At 34.1% G+C, this 19,304-nt stretch overlaps 3 protein-coding genes across 11 annotated transcripts in view; 1 reads left to right on the top strand and 2 right to left on the bottom strand.

Annotated features, from left to right (window-relative positions):
- Nucleotides 1-19,304, top strand: part of LOC127857571 (uncharacterized) — a 154,132-nt gene that overhangs the window by 105,341 nt on the left and 29,487 nt on the right. For 3 of the 8 annotated variants that reach the window (XR_008038486.1, XR_008038484.1, XR_008038489.1), the window contains exon 4: nucleotides 13,810-13,931. The exons of 2 other annotated variants lie outside the window; for them this stretch is intronic. The gene's annotated coding sequence lies outside the window, so the exon portion shown is untranslated. 3 more of the 8 variants (XR_008038485.1, XR_008038491.1, XR_008038490.1) reach the window with 3 other exon arrangements.
- Nucleotides 1-19,304, bottom strand: part of LOC127857573 (uncharacterized) — a 105,985-nt gene that overhangs the window by 83,079 nt on the left and 3,602 nt on the right. Inside the window, exon 4 of the transcript XR_008038498.1 lies at nucleotides 18,413-19,230. The gene's annotated coding sequence lies outside the window, so the exon portion shown is untranslated. The remainder of the gene's footprint in view (nucleotides 1-18,412; nucleotides 19,231-19,304) is intronic.
- LOC127857574 (uncharacterized) lies at nucleotides 5,150-6,805 on the bottom strand. Of its 2 annotated transcripts, none has more exons than XM_052394041.1 (2): nucleotides 6,640-6,805; nucleotides 5,150-6,144 (listed from the first exon to the last, which is right to left on the bottom strand). In XM_052394041.1, the coding sequence occupies exons 1-2, from the start codon at nucleotides 6,740-6,742 to the stop codon at nucleotides 5,822-5,824; spliced, it is 426 nt and encodes a 141-aa protein (XP_052250001.1). In that variant the 5' UTR covers nucleotides 6,743-6,805; the 3' UTR covers nucleotides 5,150-5,821. The 2 variants fall into 2 exon arrangements, with proteins under 2 accessions (XP_052250001.1, XP_052250000.1); XM_052394040.1 differs by having other exon boundaries at nucleotides 5,150-6,159; nucleotides 6,640-6,799.

Raw genomic sequence — 19,304 nt, forward strand, 5'->3', positions numbered from 1 at the left:
CATATACAATTATCTGTTACTGTATTCTTAAATTGGGACGTTCTTTACTCCGTAGCAACGCCATTCAGAAGGAAATTGCATGTTTAAGACACATTGATAAGGATATAAACTGTTATTTGCTTATTGTCAACACCATGCATCGTCTTTTTGAATGATTAAAGCAATACTTTAACAATTGTACCAAAATGGAAACAAAATGCAGAATAAGTAACATGTGTCGTGGGCGTTATCAGCCTCGCCTATACGAACCTCGCTCTTGGAAAACCGGGCTTAATGCATAGGCGTAAAGTGTCGTCCAAGATTAGCATATGCAGTCTCCACGAGCTTATCACGGACGACACTTTTCGCTTTTGTTGTATTTTTCGTTTAAAGGAAGCATGTTCTTTGTGAACATTCAATTTAAGCGGAAGGTTTTTCCCCTGATTAAACTATTCGGATTACACTTGCTAATCTGACATATAATAGTCACTTTGTTTATATAACAATAAATTCGTATTGCACGAAACAGGCTTTTTTTTAAAGTTTGTGAATTCGTGTATTTAGAGTCTTCATATATGTGTTTATATTGCACATGCGCAATTGAACATGCGTGTAAAGGTGACAATATAAATGTTTCAATTTGGATATCAATATATTTATAGATAGGTCATGGAATAACTGGACTCGTACTATATTTGGAATATTTCTGGGATTTTCTAATATACATAAAAAATCAATAATAATAAATCTTACCCCGTTTGCTTTTAATTGATAATAGACAAAATTAGCGATACATGTCTCAAGGGAACGCCGAGATAAATTGTATTTTACGAGTAAAAACAAAGGAAAACAGGGTACATTAAAAACAAATAAAGGTGGCACATATATCAATGCATTTGTTTAGAAGACTTATTTGACCTCCTTTTAACATGTGGTTAACTATTGGACCTGAAAAAAAAAATAACCGCGAATTAGATTTTCATATTTTTTCAATAAAAACTGCGTAACTGATTTGTTTGGATACCTTGTCTCGCGACAAGACATACTTGTGCGAGAAGTAAATAAGCAGAGTCGAAGGAACTTCTCACGTTCGTATACAAAGACCTTTACAGTTGATTTTTACACTGAACAGTATTAAAATTGCATTTTCCCTAACTTTTAATCATTATAAATAAAGTTATGCATTCATCCCTGCAATGGTGGCAACCCAAATGCTGAATTTGCGCAAGGACGATCCTATTGTCAGAATGATCTTAAGAAAATAGACATAGAACAACATTTAGAAGTAGAATCCCAAAATGTTTATTTTAGAAACGTTATGGTTTTTCCAACAGTATGTTAATTTTGATATAATAAAATGAACTCATGTATGTTCGTGCTCCTTATTTGGGCTCGGTAGTTAATAAGAACAATATGTCCATTGAAATATTTTTTGTTCTAAAAAATCTATAATACATATGTACGCTCTTGAATGCAAATGCGAACTTGTAACAGATGACGCAGTGCATGTTTATGTCTTTAATGGCATGATGTGAGCATTTTAAATATTACAAAAATTTACGAAAATGTGCGTGTAGGATTGTGGCAGATACAACAGAAGAGTAACTCTCTTTGAAAGTGTGTGAGACATTCTTGCTCATTTTTTAACATGATTATTTTTTTTCGAAACTACATTTGGAGATATGTACTAGAAATGGCACACAGAAAACAAAATGTTAACACATTAGAGTGGTTTCTAAAACATTAATTGATTAAACACCTGTTGTTTCAAGCAAATGACACCAATAAATAAGTTTCCGGTGTGTATGCCTTACAATTCCTTTACTTGACAATCAACATTATATAGTGTTCGCGCGATGAACTACCGCTGGTGTAAAAAGATTTTCCAATGTACGCTTTATTAGGTGTTATTGATAGTATGCAATATGACATGGCGATTGGCACTTAGAAATAACCAAATGCAGCTTACCGGTATTCTTTATACTTGGCATTGACCAATGCAAATGTTAGCAAACTTAATTCAAGTCGCGTCATGCGAAAATGGGTCGCATATCCTATGCAAATGAGACGACGAAACCCATGTGACTTTAAAGCGGTCAGAATAGCTACTGATCAGACTGCGCAGGCTGGTCTTGAGCTACGCTGGCCGCGTAAGGCATGAATTAGTTTCGAATAACGCGGCTGAAATTAATATTAGTGGCATTGTCATTTGCGAATTTTAAGTATAACGTTTCAAAAAAGAAGATTCTTATAAAATTGATAACATGATTATGATAGACGCAAAATAATTTGTATTTGCCATATCCGCAAAGTCGTTACCATTTTTGACAATTCAGAGCAGATCGAAAATAGAAAATGTAGTTCATTAAAAGCCCTTAAACACTCAAAATCAACGAACATTTCGTACAATATTTCGAAAAATGAAGTTAACACGTACAAAAAGTGTTCCTTATAGCAATAGCCAACATGTCAACGCTAGATATGGTCTGGTAACATAGATTTAACGCGATACAAAATGCATGGTTTTTATTAGTACTAATGTTACAGACCATATTTTGCAAATCAGTATGTGCTTAGAAGCCTAAGTTACGGTATTGAATGACAACCAATGCCTGTTGCAGCAGACGACAAATGCTATATAGAGCGTCTGCTAGGAAAGATAACCACCACATTTGCCTGTTAAAGGGGCCTTTTCACAGATTTTGGCATTTTTTTAACTTATTCATTAAATGCTTTATATTGATAAATGTAAACATTGGATCGTAAAAGCTCCAGTAAAAAATCAAGAATAAAATTAAAAAAAAGGAAAAGAACATTGCCCGGAGCAGGTTTCGAACCAGTGACCCCTGGAGTCCTGCCAGAGTCCTTAAGTAAAAACGCTTTAGCCTACTGAGCTATTCCGCCGAGTACACATTCTTGACGTATTTTATAACCTTATATAAGCAATCTTCGTAGTTTAACAAAATTTAACGACAAAAACAGAACTCTCCAAATTATTCAATCGTTTCGCGTTGCAACGCTTTATAATGTTTAGGTTTTAAAATCGTCAAAAGATGCATATAATGGCTATATTAGACCATGGTAAATGTTCAGTATTACTGTTTCCTCACAAATATCATAACTAAAACGAAAATTTGCGAATCTGAAACAACTTTTTTCAATTTTGTCAATTTACCAAAGCGTGAAAAGATCCCTTTAATACTTCACCACTGGTACACTGCAGAGCGTTTATATGACTAAGTGTTTTACAGCTTGTAAGACGAGATTTGCCAGTCTAGTGTTTATCATTGAAATCTGTACATATTGGCTGCTTTCAGAGAAAACGGGGTTTAATTCATGTCCAATAAGATTAGCCTGTGCATACTGATTAGCCTGTGCAATGCGCACAAGCTAATCAAGGACGACATTTTACAACAGCGAACACCTACAGTGCCTTCAGCGCTTTGATTCTGTGAGTGACCATAATTACATTCCATGTGAATTTCCCGCGACGATATCCGAACATTTACGAGCGAACGCGAGGTTGGCTTCGGACAGCGTCGGAAGCATGACGTAGTTCTCCGACGTATAACAATTGAAAATGGTCATACAATATTTTTAAAAGCACATATTTGAAATGAAATAAACATGAAAATATCAATACTCAGTAATAACTTAAACATTCGAATCGTAATAAAATTAATACCTACCTACTGAGTCGTTTATTCCAATATTTCCTATACAATAACAACAAAAGTGAAAGCTAACATCACACCTCTGTAACGGAGTCCCACGTGACAGCCTACGGCACACCTCTACAACGGACGATTTACCTTGGGATTCCACTTGTGAGTTCCAAATCCTGTGAACCTGGTTGCTTTACCCGGACCAATCCTCTGTAAATTGTTGCATGCATGACAGTGTCGGCCAATCCTCTCTACATTGTTGCATGCATAACAGCGGCGTTATCTCCAGCAATTCTTACGTATATTTAAACGTGTTCTCGGGTACTTTTTACATGCTCTATCTATATTAGGGGATTGTCATTTGTGTTTTCGTCTGTTTACGTTGTTTTCTTAAGAATACATTGTATAGCTCGATTGACAAAAAGTAATGTGTTTATGTTATATATTCAGCATAATAGGACTATCTAATTCAAAATAATAATAATATAAAATACCTAATATTGCATAAGGTATCTGTTAAACCAAAAACGGCTAGCTTTGGGTGTTTTGATATAAAGCATACAGCAAATGTTAAACTACGGAAAACTACATTCAGTTTGACCAAATCATATACCGTAACAAAACAAGCATGAATGAATATTTGCTTAATGTTAATGTTGTTATGTGCATGTTGTACACCTTATCTGACGTAAAGTGCACGGTTTGCGCGTAAGACGTTTATTAAGTCGTACTTTTGTAGTATCCTTTATGCATCAGGGATATATCCGAGGCATTGGCCTTCTAGTTCAATGTGACATATAAGTCTATTGTTGAAGATATCTTTCGCTAGGTATTTAGGATTAAATCTGCATATTTGGCCGAAGAATGTTAGTTTTCTTATGTCCAGTTCATTCACTATCGGAACGGTATTAACGGTTGACAGGCAATAATCTGTTGAGATGCTTCTGTCATACCCTTGCATGTGTTTCAGGCAAAAGTTCTGTGCAATAGAAAGTTGAACAAGATCACTTTGCGAGTTGTTGTTCCATAGCTCACAGCCATTTAAGGCCTTAGGGATAATAGATGATTTGAATATTGTTGAGAGAGTTGGTGGACTCAGTCTTTCAGGCGCTACCCTACCCCTTTTGAGCACAAGCTCATGTATGTTTCTCGCAGTCGTACGCATGCATCTTGAATCGCATTATTAGTGGTCAGAAAAGAGTTGCATTCAATACCAAGATGGGTATACTTGTCGCTAGCGGGCAGACGTTCATGTCCTAGATAGAAAGTTGATGTCTCTTCTGTCTTCTTATTACATGCCAACATAAAGTTTACAGTTTACGCAGAAGATACACTTTAACTCTATAATATACAAAGTAGCTGTTGACTTTATACTGTACAATTGAGTAGTTCATTCCATGGGACAATCCATAAAGTATGTCACGCTCTAATTGAGGTAAAGGGGTGTAAGAAAGTGTTACATAAATATGACCTCAAGAGGAACCAGAACTGACTGAAATGCACCATTCACTTAATGTTTTTATTAAAACTATAATTGCACAAAACTATGAGAACAGCAATAAATGCATCATCCGAATATGAGGATGCAGAACAGTATCTTCCTCGCATGCTCATTTTGACAAATTAATTGTATCACCCTATATTGGCTACACAGGTCAACGCATGTATCATAGTTGTTCTTTGTTTAACATTAGCAGGAAATGACAAAGAGTTGTCGTGGCATACGGTGGGGTGCCATGTTAACAAGTGTTAATAAGTATCTGAATACTTTGATCAGATGTTTTTTGACGACAAAACAGTTGTAATTCACCAATACACAATACAATAATCTTTAAACAGAATATTGACGCCGTGTAATTGAAAGCTGACCAAAAGTGATGCGAATGGTCAGTAAAAGAATATTAAACAAAAGAAAACGCCAACAATTTTATCTTAAATAAGGTGGTGTCGTGTTTAGATATACGTTACACACATAATTGTATAAAATTATACATATACGATCATTTATATGTGCATACATCTTGTATAAAGTTAATGGGAAAACAGACAAAGCACATATTGTTTAACCAGGTAGGATGAATTATACGAAAAACGTCGCTACGGTAACAAAACGGAATGCATGATGGTGCCAATGGTTGATTGTAATGAACATTTACTAAACATCGAATGTCTTATCTCTAGGGCGATCCTGTCGGTTCAGACGGCAGCCTGTTTTGTTGTGTATGAATGCCGAGAAGGTCCTGCAACTCCGGTTTTTTTATCTCTTCCTGAATTCCATACTTCAAGTGTTGTTGACATAACCGTTGACCAAGTCTGTTAATTGAACGTTTGATTCTGTCCTTAAAATAAATTGCTATGAAGAAAAGTAGAATTGCTGCAATTGCACTTAAAATGTACGGCACAGCAGTTAGTTGTACAAGCGAGGGTACTTCTTGTCCACTCCCGAATGCAGTAGTGGTGTTCAAGGTTGTTTCGATGAGTGTTGTTGAAGCGTTGTCGCCTGAGGGTATATAAGCTGGAATTAATGTAAAAACATGATAGGTGTCAAATGAAGTAGAACTGTTCTATGAAATATATGTCAAATTGTTGCGAAATAGCTAGAAATTGGAAGTGTCATGGAATGAGCGGACATTGAAATGAAAAGAAAATTCGACTGTAATCTGCTTACGTGCGGGACTTGTGTTTGTTTTGATCACGTGCATTATTACAACGATAAAAGTCTTCTGTGTCTAGTACAAGAATACTAATTTACTTCAGTACAAGAATAATGAACCCCAGAAAAATAACCAAAAAAGTAATTATATTTAACATCCGCATGTATTTAATTCAAGACAAGAAACACGCTGTCTTTAAAATACAGATTAATACACAATTTAACAGAACAAATATTAAAACGGGTATAACTTGGCACGGTCGAAATGTAACGGATGTTTAAACTGAGAATCGTGTCTGTTTGCAGCCCGATGCAAGAAGACACAAGGCGATTTAGTCTTACCTGGACACTTTCGTTGGCACGCACCGGGCAGAGCAGGGCACACAGTTGAGCAATTCTGTACCGAACCCGTGACCTCGTCGTAATACCTGAGTTGACCCTTCATGGTATATTCAGATGAAATTTAGCAACAGGACATACTGAGCCATGATTCGACATGATTCTTTTTCATAAGAAGTTATATTTGTTTAAGCAATACCATCACGTCGTCAGTTTCTTGTTGCGGAAGTGATATTGTTTACGGCTGATCTTGTATCAATGAAATAGCAAGTAAATTATATGAGGGAAGGTTTTTTGTGACATACCCATATAAACGGAATTGTATAGGCGGTATCCCAAGCCTCTTCATAGTCAATCTAGTTCGCTCTAGTTTTCTTTTTTCGCTGTAATTGACTTGACTTAGCGGGTGACTTATTCGAACGTTCGTTTGCTTAAATTGTAATTTCAAATACGAGTTGTGCGTTCTATTCAGTTAACGTTCTCTACTTCAAAAGAGATAGACATGTTGGAAGAGGAAAAGGACCATCATTGTTCTTGTTCCTGTCGACACGGATGAATTAATGAACGCTTTTAACAATGTACTTTGCAAAAAATATGTGATTTTTAGATGTGGCTAGCTTTGGTGTTTTTTTTTCATTCGCATACAGGTTATCGTTAAACGTGTTACTTATTTGTTAGAAAACTACATCATTTACGCGGTTCAATTTTGCAATGGTTTCAAATTGCTCACACATGCAAAAATTGTGTTACCTTATCTCCTATCATTCAAAAATGAATGCATAAATTATCGTTGGATAAGAGCACACACAAATAAGTTTATAAATACTGCGGTCTACAAGAAATGTTCTTGGGGGTTCACGTCAAATGTAAAAGTCCTAAATAATTGCATGAAAAAATGGAAACTGGTTTGCCTCAGGGTGTTTGTGTTATGATTGAAAATGGTCATAGAATATTTTAAAACAAACGAACAAACAAACAAACAAATAACACCAGCACACATTTGAAATGAAATAAACATCAGAATAGCATTACCTAGTAATAACTTAAACATTTGAATCGGAATAAAAATAAAAATACCTTTCAACAGAGTCGTTTATTAGAATATTTCCCATACAATAACAACAACAGTCTTACGTGAAAGCTTACGGCACACTTCTATAACGAAGTCCTACGCGGCAGCTTACGGCACACCTCTATAACGGACGCTTAACCTTGGGATTCCACTCTTGAGTTCCGAATCCTTGACAAGGACCCATCCTTTCTACCTGGTTGCATGCACGACAGAAGCGTTGTCGCCAGAAATTACTACGTATATTTAAACCCGTTCTCGGGTACATTTTTTACACGCTCTATCGGTATGTGAGGCTTGAAATTTAAGTGTTTTCATATGTTTACGTTGTTTATTTTAGAATACCATTTAAACTCCATTGACAAAAATGTAATGTTTTGATATGTATCTTCAGCATTATAACTCTATATTATGTTAAAAAATTAAAAAATAAAAAACACTTAATATTGCATAAGTAGTTAGTTTTACCTTTTGGCTGTTTTGATACATTGCATAAATAGTTAAGGTTGTTTAAGTGCACGGTTGTACACATAATCTGACGTTTTAAGCGTACGGTTGTGTTGTACATCAAATCTGACGCTAAGGGCAAGGTTGAACACCTCATCTGACGTTCTGACGTTCTATGCACGGTTGTACACCTTATCTCTTCTTGAATAAAAGCCATTGAACAATGTGAGACATGTCCTTTGTGGTTATTTCTAAAACCCTGTATGTGTCTGGAGTACTTTGATGCCTTGAATTGGAAGCTAACTTAAAAGATGAACTTTTTTTTTTGGGGGGGGGGGAGGGTTCTTTTGTGTGTGGCTTTTGTCGAAATTAGGCTTCCGAAACACGGTTTTCTACGGTGGGTGCATTCGACATCGATTTACTTTCTTAGAAGTTGCGAGACGGTATTTTTATGCATTTTTGGAAGCGGACAGATCCATCTTTAAAATGATACCAGGTTTGGAAAAAAATGATACGTCGGAAAGGAAAGAAAAATGCTTTAAAAGTTGACCCTATGGGAATAGGAATTAGTGGGATATAACCTGTACACCTGATCTGACGTTAATTGCACGATTGTACACCTAATCTGATCTTAAGTGCATGGTTGGCGTATAGAGTTTCCTGTTAAGCAATCGGTATTCGGTAAAAATGCGTGGGTGTGGGAATTGAATTTTAAGTGCAAGCGTTCATTTGACTGGTTATTTTATACATTATTATGAATGAAACACTCGATATATTAATCAAGTGTATTAGTATTAAGTCGAATGGATATGTAATCGAGGATTATAAACTTAGTCTGCAACCCACTCAGACGTAACACATTTGCATTTTCGTTGATGTTTTATTATAAAATTTAAAATGCACATAACGGAGAACGATATTTAAAGGGACAGTCAACCAGATTGACGAAAAAAAAAGTTCAAAAATACCGTATTTTTTCAATTATTAGTTTATATTGATTTAAATATCACGACTGGTATATTACATTACTTGACAAATTTTGTTAAGTTTTCATATTTTCAGTATACTTATTCGGTTACTAGTTAACTATGAATAAAGCAATTAGATTGATCATCATCGACACGTAGTAAACCCAGATATGCAAATTGCGCATGCGTATATTATATATTGTATATAATTGTATATATTTTATATATAAAATGATCAATCTACTTGTGTATTTTATAAGAATCGGGGTTAGAGTTCGTGTGTGATATGAATATATACCGTTGCAGAAATTTAAAATAAACCGCCGCTAAACTAAATTTAGATTCACATCGTACATGCATGATATACATGCTGCCGAATTCGATGTACAGACATTTTCGATTTCAGAATTAAAAATCTAGATTATTTCGCATTTTTCGACACATTATCTTCTTAACTTTTATTTTAATTTATATTGAAATATATGCATAATAAGTTTTTTTACACATTTTATATAAATTCATAAATATTTGACAAAATCGTATAATCTCGCTTTAAAAGCAAGAAATGACAAATAGTTGTCGTGGCATACCGTGCAATGTAATGTAAACAAGTATTACTAAGTGTCTGATCATATTTATCAGATGCTTGTTGAATAAAAAACAGTAGTTATTCACCAATACACAATTATTAATATGAATAATTAATATTGACAGAATATAGACGCCATGGTTAGATATAGATAGATAGATTTATTCGGCATATACATTATAAAGAAGACATTATACATTATGTCAAATAATAACATAAACAATTTATCACATTTTGCATAAGAACAAGATAAATTTAAAACAAACACATATACTAAGCACTAAAAATATCACAGATAGAATTGAAATCATGAGGTATACATGTGTGTTACATTTACAATATAAAGAAGTGAAACTCCAGCTGCTGGAGCAGTATTGAATTTTTATTAAAAACAATTAGTTGGTCCTTTATTTAAGGCAAGTGACCGATTGCCCAAACAGTACAAAACAGCACAATACAGCCCAATACAAACCAACATAAACACAAAATATGAATAAAGCTGGGGTCACCGCCTTGGAACGGTCAATGCAAAGCATTGGGGGTTTAAACCTGGTTATAGAGCGCTCAACCTCACACTTGGCCCAGCAATATTCATAATACATTTAAGTGTAAATAAAATTACCTAAATACAATTTCTCTGATGCTTAAAACAAAATTAGATTAGAACAAACACATATATTTAGCATCACAGAATTAAAATTGATTCAATGAGGTAAAAATTTGAGATACATTTACATACCTTAATAAAATTTACAATTTTCACAGAGAAGTTTAAACCAAATTCATCTTAAGACAATCACATACATTGAACACAAAAATATCACAGATTAAATTTACTTCATGTGGTATACAATTATAGGTACATTTACATTAGACTGTTTACTAATAGTTTATTTTAGTCTGATATAAGGACATGTACTGCCAGGAAAGCCCTTGAAAGTCTTGCGACTTATTTCCAAAGGGGTCCTTTACATGACTGCTTCATACAGCACATAAACTAGATAGCAGCTAGCTATAGTCATATTATGTAAAATGGTTATTGAATTATTTTATACTTTAGTTAGCATATCAAAAATTTACAAAATGTATATATGCGTTCAACAATTTGAGCGAGCACATGATTATATAAACTCGTTACTTAAAAAAGACACGGGATATCTAAATACTTAAAAGAAACAACACCGTCTACCATGCTCAAACCCTAAAGGTACTTGTTAAGAAAATGTTTTTTGACTTCTTTTTTTAATTTGAAGTGACTATTTATACATTGAATAGATTCTGGAAGAGCATTCCAGGTTAAAACACCATTATAATAAAAAGTTGAAGCTGTCGCTGATTTTATGACAGGAACATAGAAATTACATTTGCTCTTTCGTGTGCAGCAGCTATGAACATCAGATTTCTTAATAAAGTTTTCTTTCGTATACACTGGACATTTGTCATAAAAAAAGTATGTACATGATTTAGACTCAGTTGTTCAACTTTATCATTAAGTTTAAATATTCCTAGTTTGTGAAAATCTGAGCAGGTCAGTGTGGTGCTTGGCGAACATTGAAAATGAATCGCGCAACCTTGTTTTGTGTAATTTATAATTTAGACTTAAGAGTTTTCCCCAAGTTATTATACCAGGCCGAACAAGCGTAGTCAAATAAGCATTGAATTAGTGAATTACAGAGGGTTTTCCTAGTGTTAAAATCCAGTACACTGTTGTGTCTATACATGAACTTAAGTCTCGAGTTGACCTTACTGATGATGTCGTTTGCACATTTATTACCTGACAGGGTGTTATCTAGAACATGACCTAAATATTTTACCGATTTTTGTGACTTTATAGTTTGATTATTACATATGACTGAGCAAATTTTCAATCTTTTTAATTTTTCGCTTACTTCCGAAAGGTGTACATTCTGTTTTACCTATATGAAGAGACAACTAGTTGTCAACTAGTCAGTTATTGCAGTTTGCTAATTCACATCCTAATTTTTTACTTATGACATTTTTATCTTGATGTGAGAAAATTATGGCGCTATCATCAGCATATAACAGTAGTTTGCAATCTTTGCTTATACTTATTTCCATATCATTTACATAGCATAGAAAAAGAAGAGGTCCTAAAATACTACCCTGAGGGACACCACATGTTACTGTTTCCGAGTCTGAAAAAGTATCATTTACATGCATTGTTTGCTTTTTCCCAGTTAAGTATGAGTGAAACCATTCTACAGATTGAACCCCCATGGTCTTAAGTTTTTTACACAGTATAGTGTGAGCTACTGTGTCGAATGTTTTTTGTAAATCGAGCATGATCATGCCTGTGTATAACCATTTAGCAGTTTGTGATTTGACGAAATCTGTTAAATGTACCAAACATGATTCAGTTGAAAAATTTGTTCTAAAACCTGATTGAAACTGATAAATTATATTATTTTTCGCTAAAAAAGATTCAAGTTGGTTATATGCACACCTTTCTAGTACCTTACTAACAATACATAAAATATTGACAGGTCTATAGTTACCTACATCAGTCTGGATATTTTTCTTAAAAAGAGGTTTTACTCTAGCAGCTTTTAGCTCTGTTTGAACTTCTTTATCAACTATTGATTTATTTATAGTAAAGGTAATAGGTATTTTTAGAAAAATTGCCCCATCCTTAATAAACCGTGCTGGAATGTTGTCTAACCCAGTACTTTTCATAGGATTTAATGAACATAGTTCTTTATAAACATACTCTTCACTGACTGTTTTAATATAGAATTTTTTCTCTGATTTAGCCTTGTAACTATAGTATTCTTTAAAGATACTAGATGAGGTTTTAAATACATTTGGGAATGCCGGTAGTTTGCAAACAAGCATTGATGCTACATTGATGGTAAAGAAGTCATAAAAATAATTTGCAATCTTTTTGTCATCAAAACAGATTTTATCATCTATGTTTAAAACAATTTTTACAGAAGACTGAGATTAGGAGCTGATCAAAAGTGATGCGATCGGTCAGTAAAAGAATACTTAGCAATGAAAACGCCCAAAATATTATCTTAAACAAAGTATCATGTATCATTAACACTGTCTGTGACATACACATGTACAGATTTACAATGTCTGTGACATACACATATGTCTAAAATAACACATATAAGATCATTTATACGTGTAGAAATCTTGTATAAAGTTAATAGGAAAATATAGACAAAGCATATATTGTTTAACCAGGTAAGATGAAGAATGTAAAAACATCGCTACGGTAATAAAACTAAATACATAGTGGTCCCAATGGTTGATTGTAATGTACATTTACTAAACATCGAATGTCTAATCTCTATGGTGATCCTGTCGGTTTGGACGGCAGCCTGTCTTGTTGTGTATGAATGCCGAGAAGGTCCTGAACCTCCGTTTTTTTGTTCTCTTCCTGAATTCCATACTTCAAGTGTTGTTGACATAACCGTTGACCAAGTCTGTTCATTGAACGTTTGATTCTGTCCTTTGAATAAATTGCTAAGAAAAAAAGCAGCAGAATTGCAGCAATTGCACTTAAAATGTACGGCACAGCAGTTAGTTGTAAAAGCGAGGATGCTTCTTGTTCACTCCCGAAAGCAGTAGTGTTGTTAAAAGTTGTTTCGATGATTGTTGTTGAGGCGTTGCCGACTGAGGGTATATAATCTGAAATTAATATAAGAGCCTGATAGGTGTCCAATAAAGTAGAACTGCTATATGGAATATATGTCATTTTGTTGCAAAATAACTAGAAATTGGTGCGATCATTAAATGAGCGGACTAATATTTCCCTATTGAAATGGAAAAAAAATTCTACTGTAATCTGCTCACGTGCGGGACTTTTGTTAGCTTTGATCACGTGTATTATTACAACGATAATAGTGTTTTGTGTCTAGTATAATACTAGTAATTTACTTCAGTACAAGAATAATGAAACCCAGAAACATCACCAAAAAGTAATTATATTTAACATCCGAAAGTATTTTATTTAAGACAAGTGACAAAATATAGATTAATAACAATTTAACACAAAATTTATTAAAACAGGGATTACTTTGCACGGTCGAAATGTAACGGATGTTTAAAATGACAATCTTATCTGTTTTCAGCCCGATGCAAGTATACCCAAGGCGATTTAGTCTTACCTGCACACTTTCGTTGGCACGCGCCGGGGAGGGCAGGACACAAAGTTGAGCAATTCTGTTCCGAACACGTGACCTCGTCGTAATACGTGAGTTGGCCCTTAATGGTTTATTCAACTGTAACATAGCAACAGGACATATTGAGCTATTCATCGGCATGATTCTTTTTGATTAGGAGTTATATTTGTTTAAGCAATAACCTCACGTCGTCAGTTTCTTGCTGCGGAAGTGATATTGTTTTAGGCTGATTATGGTTACAATAAAATAGCAAGTGAACTAAATGAGAGGTTTCTTGTGACATACCCATATAAACGGAATTGTAAAGCTGATATCCCAAGCCTCTTCATTGTCAATCTAGTTTGCTCTAGTTTACTTTTTTCGCTTTAATTTACTCGACTGATAGGATGACTAATTCGAACATAAGTATGATTAAATTGTAATTTAAAATACAAAGAGTAGCGCGGTGTATTATGTAAACATTCCGTACTTTAAATGAGATAGACCTGATGGACCATCATCGTTTTTGTTAAACCCGTAATAGATATCGTATCTTCCCTGTCGACACAGATGAATTAATGAGCGCTTTTTATATTGTAATTTGCAATAAAATATGTGGTTTTGAGATGTGGCAAGCTTTGATGTGTTTTTGTTTCATTCACATATAGGTTATCGTAAAACGTGTTACTTATTTGTTAGAAAACTATACCATTTACGCGGTTCAATTTGGAAATAGTTTCAAATTGCTCACACGTGCGAACATTGTGTAACCCAATCTCCAAATATTCAAAATTGAATGAATAAATTATCGTTGGATAAGACACACACATACACACACACATATATATAAGTCCATAAATACTGCAGTCTACAAGAAACTATCATCTCAGTGGTTTACGTCAAGTGAAAAAGTCATGAATCATTACTGAAAAAAAAACGGTTATCAAATCAAAACTGGTTTGCCGTTGTTTGTATGATGATTGAAAATAGTCATACAATATTAGACAAAACAGCCCATATTTAAAATGTAATAAACATCAATATACCAATACCCAGTAATAACTTAAGCATACGAATCGTAATAAAATTAATACCTATCTACAGAGTCGTTTCCAATATTTCCAATACAATAGCAACAAAAGTCCTACGTGGCAGCTTACGGCACACCTCTATAACGAAGTCCTACGTGGCAGCTTACGGCACACCACTATAACGGAGTCCCACGTGACAGCTTACGGCACACCTCTATAAAGGACGTTTCAACTTGGGATTCCAACTGTCAGTTCCCCGAATACGGGCCCATACTTTTTACCTGGTTGCATGCACGACAATAGCGTTGTCGCAAGAAATTACTACGTATATTTGAACATGTTCTCGGGCACATTTTTTTACATGCTCTATCGATCAGAGGAGCTTGTCATTCCAGTGTTTTTATCTATTGACATTGTTTTCCTTAGAATACATTTTGTAACTCAATTGACTAAAAATGTTATGTTTTGATTAATATCTTCAGCATAAAAGCACTATCTAATGTGAAAAAATAAAATATAAAACACCCAATGTTGCGTAAGGTGTTGTTTTAACCAAAAACGCCTTGCTTTGGCTGTTTTAATACATTGCATACATGGTTCATATTGTAAAGTGCATGGTGTACACGCAATTTGACGTAAAGTATACGGTTGTACACATAATCTGACGTTGCGTGAACGGTTGGCGTATAGAGTTTCCTCGTTGTAAAGCACTTGGTGTTCGGTAAAAATGCATGGGTGTGAGAATTGAATTTTTAGTGTTAGCCTTCATTTTACCTGTTATTTTGTAAGTAACTATGAATGAAACACTCGTTATGTTAAACAAGTGTAAGTGTTAAGTCGAATGGTTATGAAATACGGGATTATGAACTCAGTATGGAACTCACTCAGACGCAACGAGTTTGCAGAGAACGGAGAATGATATTTAAATGCAAAATAGGGACAGATTTTGTACGAATAAGCGGGGTGCAGCGCACATCTTATTTTTGCTTCATCTGTTGCACCGCTGAGCTGTTAACTACAAAAAAATGTTATTTTTAAAATTTAATATGCATTTTTTCACTTTTCAATAAATCATTTACAGACCTTTATTACTATTCGTTAGCTAACAAACTCATTAGATGTAGTACATTATAACAAAATGTTACAAAATATGTCTGGCTTTCCAATATGTCCTTTTTTAGCAGTTCCGTGTATATTTTATTATGGTATTTCTTACCCAAGTGAATTCGATCATACACAATAATGATCGGCAAAGAAAAAAAAATCCTATATTCGGACAGTGCACACAGGAAAAATAACCGTAATAATACATAGAACGTTTGTTGGTGTGAAACTTGATTGCGTAATCGAATGTTGGTTAACTGACTGATTTTGATTTGGTGTTTTCTGCGTTTTTACTCGTTGGATACATATGTAGGTGTTGTTTAACTGGTCTGGTAATTGTATAATAGGATGTTAGTATCGTCGTACTTAGATATATTGAGATAGATATTTTAGGTCAAGTCAATAAAATGACATTTGAACTTCTTCGCCATTCAGTTATATTTTGGCTTTAATCCTTTTGAAATCACGTATATAAATCAACTGAATACATATTATTAGAAATAATGTCTGTTTGATGCATACATTTGAACAGCTGAGATCGAGGAGTGAATCAAGTTACCATTTACGTTTATTGTAGTATCCGATTACCCTAATACCCGGTACTTCACAGCGCACATATTTCCTGTTACTATTCGTACAAACATCAAATGTATCCAACACACCCATAGCCTAATTTTGTTTACTCGATGAACCCTTTATTAAATAGCGTTGAGAGAATCAAGGTCATATTTGCACGTGCAACATTGTACGTGGCACACATGCTAGAGGTCGGGAATAAGAATTGTTGGTAAGGATGGTCTTATTGGGATACCATGATATTTTTTGTGTTCTCTATCGTCACCCCCGAAAACGAGTCAATCCCTGTGTATGATTACATGAATCCATTCATGAGGTAAACTTAACCATAGATAGGTTGCGGTTGAAGATCATAAAATGTACGTATACAATTTATGTGTCCTTAAATCGGGACGTTCTTTACTCCGTATCAACGCAATTGAGAAGAAAAGTGTATCTTTAAGACACATTGATATGGATATTAACTGTTATTTGCTTTATGTCAACGCAATGCGCCGTCTTTTTGATTGATTAAAGCAATGCTTTTAACCATTGTATCGAAATGGAAACACAATACAGAATACTTAAAATGTATCGTGAACGTTATCAGCGAACCTCGCTCTGGGAAAACCTGGCTTTATGCATGTGATAAAAGTGTCGTCACAGATTAGCATAGAAGTCTACACAAGCTAATCAGTGACGACACTTTGCGCGTTTGATGAAAATTTCGTTTAAAGGAAGCATTTTCTTTGTGAACATTCATTTTAAGGCGGAAAGTGTCGTCCCTGCTTAAACTATAATTTGGATTACACAGGCTAATCTGATATAATTGTCACTGTGTGTATATTATGATAAAGTCATATTTCATGAAACAGGCTTTTATAAAAACGTTTATGAATTCATATACTTAGAGTCTTCATATATGTGTTTACATTGCACATGCGCAATTGTACATGTGTGTAAAGGTGAATATATAAACGTTTTAATTTGGATATCAATATATTTATAGATAGGTCATGGAATAACCAGACTCGTACTATATTTAGAATAGTTTTAGAATTGTCTCATAAAATATATAAATAAATCAATAATTATGAATCTTACCCCATATTGCGTGTAGTTGATAATAGACAAAATTATCGATAAATGTCTAAACGGAAAGCTGTTAATTGTTTTAGCCATATATTGTATTTTAGTCGTAAAACAAAGCAAAATATGGTAAATTCAAAAATCTATTTAATTACGAATTTATATCTAAAAAATGTTATAATTGGATTGATTATACGTATTATAAATAAATTAATGATAAACCTGTAACATTATAGCAGCACAAATAATATACCAAAGAAACCAGTGATAACAGGAATCGGTTGGTGTATATAGTCACATATAAGTAATTTCAGATTAAATAAGATAACGTATCACACATTTTGCACATTATGCATGTTAAATTTAACTTATATACATCGTGCATGTATTCTGCCACACACTCGGTCAAAGTAAATGCATTATAATATTCATTTCTTTTCTAATTTGAAAAAAATGTGTTTTATATAAATGTTGGATTACTAGTTCTTTGTCTATACACACCATTCACGTATGTGTTTATGACTGGCTATGTATATTGCACGAATTTTACAGGAATGTTATATGAATGTATATATGTATGTATTTCTATATGGAAAAAATGTATGCACACAAACAATATCCATACGTGCTTCATACCGATATAAATTGATTTATCACACACGTTGTTAATAAAAAAAATCAAATATACAATTTTTTATGTCATATATATCATATATACTTTTACAATACATGAAAGCGACTACCCTTTTCACATATGTTGTTCAAAATCAAACATTGTTAACAAAAAGGCGCACCTTTACACATACATCTGGTCTGGCGACATGTATATGTTTCCTATGCACATTAAGAAACATATGTTTGATGCTTTTATTTTTCAATCTTGCTTAAGTTTCCAAGTTGCTTAATATGCCAGTCTGTAATTACATGTACGTCACTGTCGATGCCTATGTACCGCATTTGCGTTGTTCATTTATGCCATCGACCTTTCATCCATATCACGTGTATGTATCAACTTCTCTATACTTCTTATTTCGCGTTGCATTAGCTCTTTAATAAGACCACTCTGTCCAAGAAACATTTCCAAAGGCAAGATTGAAAAATTTGAGTTGGGCAACCATAAACAATAAATAACCTCTTGTATAATGTAAACCCACACTTGGTGATTGGTAGTACAATTCCGGATATCCATAGCTTTGAAGAAGCCAAAAATGTCCCGTTTGTTAATATTACCACATTTTAGTTCCATTCAAATAATTAAATTTCGTAATATTTATTGTGGATGTGGTATGGAAAAGGCTTTAGAGGCTCAGCCTGGTTTCTTCTCTCATATTGATCGGTTTTTCCAAATCTAACGCATTCTAGAATAAGTCTATGGATTGGAAAGTACCATCTTGTTTAGTGCGCCTGGACGAGAACTCCTTGCATGTCTGAGATGGGCGGATGTAGCTGCTTCACTTAGTTCGTTCTGTTTTCCCCATGTCACACGTATACTGCTGCGTCGACATGGTTGAGCCGGTCGTGATACCTCGGCTATCTCCGGAATCCTCCGTCAGATAAATGTACGCAATTAATCTTTTGCTGATCCAGAGTGATGGGCGATCGTTGTTGAAGCCTGCAAAGAGACAATATACATGGTAACACAATTTGCCTATAGTAAAAGCGGCATAATGACGGTATTTCCCCGAA

Source organism: Dreissena polymorpha, chromosome 14, assembly GCF_020536995.1.
Source record: "Dreissena polymorpha isolate Duluth1 chromosome 14, UMN_Dpol_1.0, whole genome shotgun sequence".
NCBI classification, from domain to species: Eukaryota; Metazoa; Mollusca; class Bivalvia; order Myida; family Dreissenidae; genus Dreissena; species Dreissena polymorpha.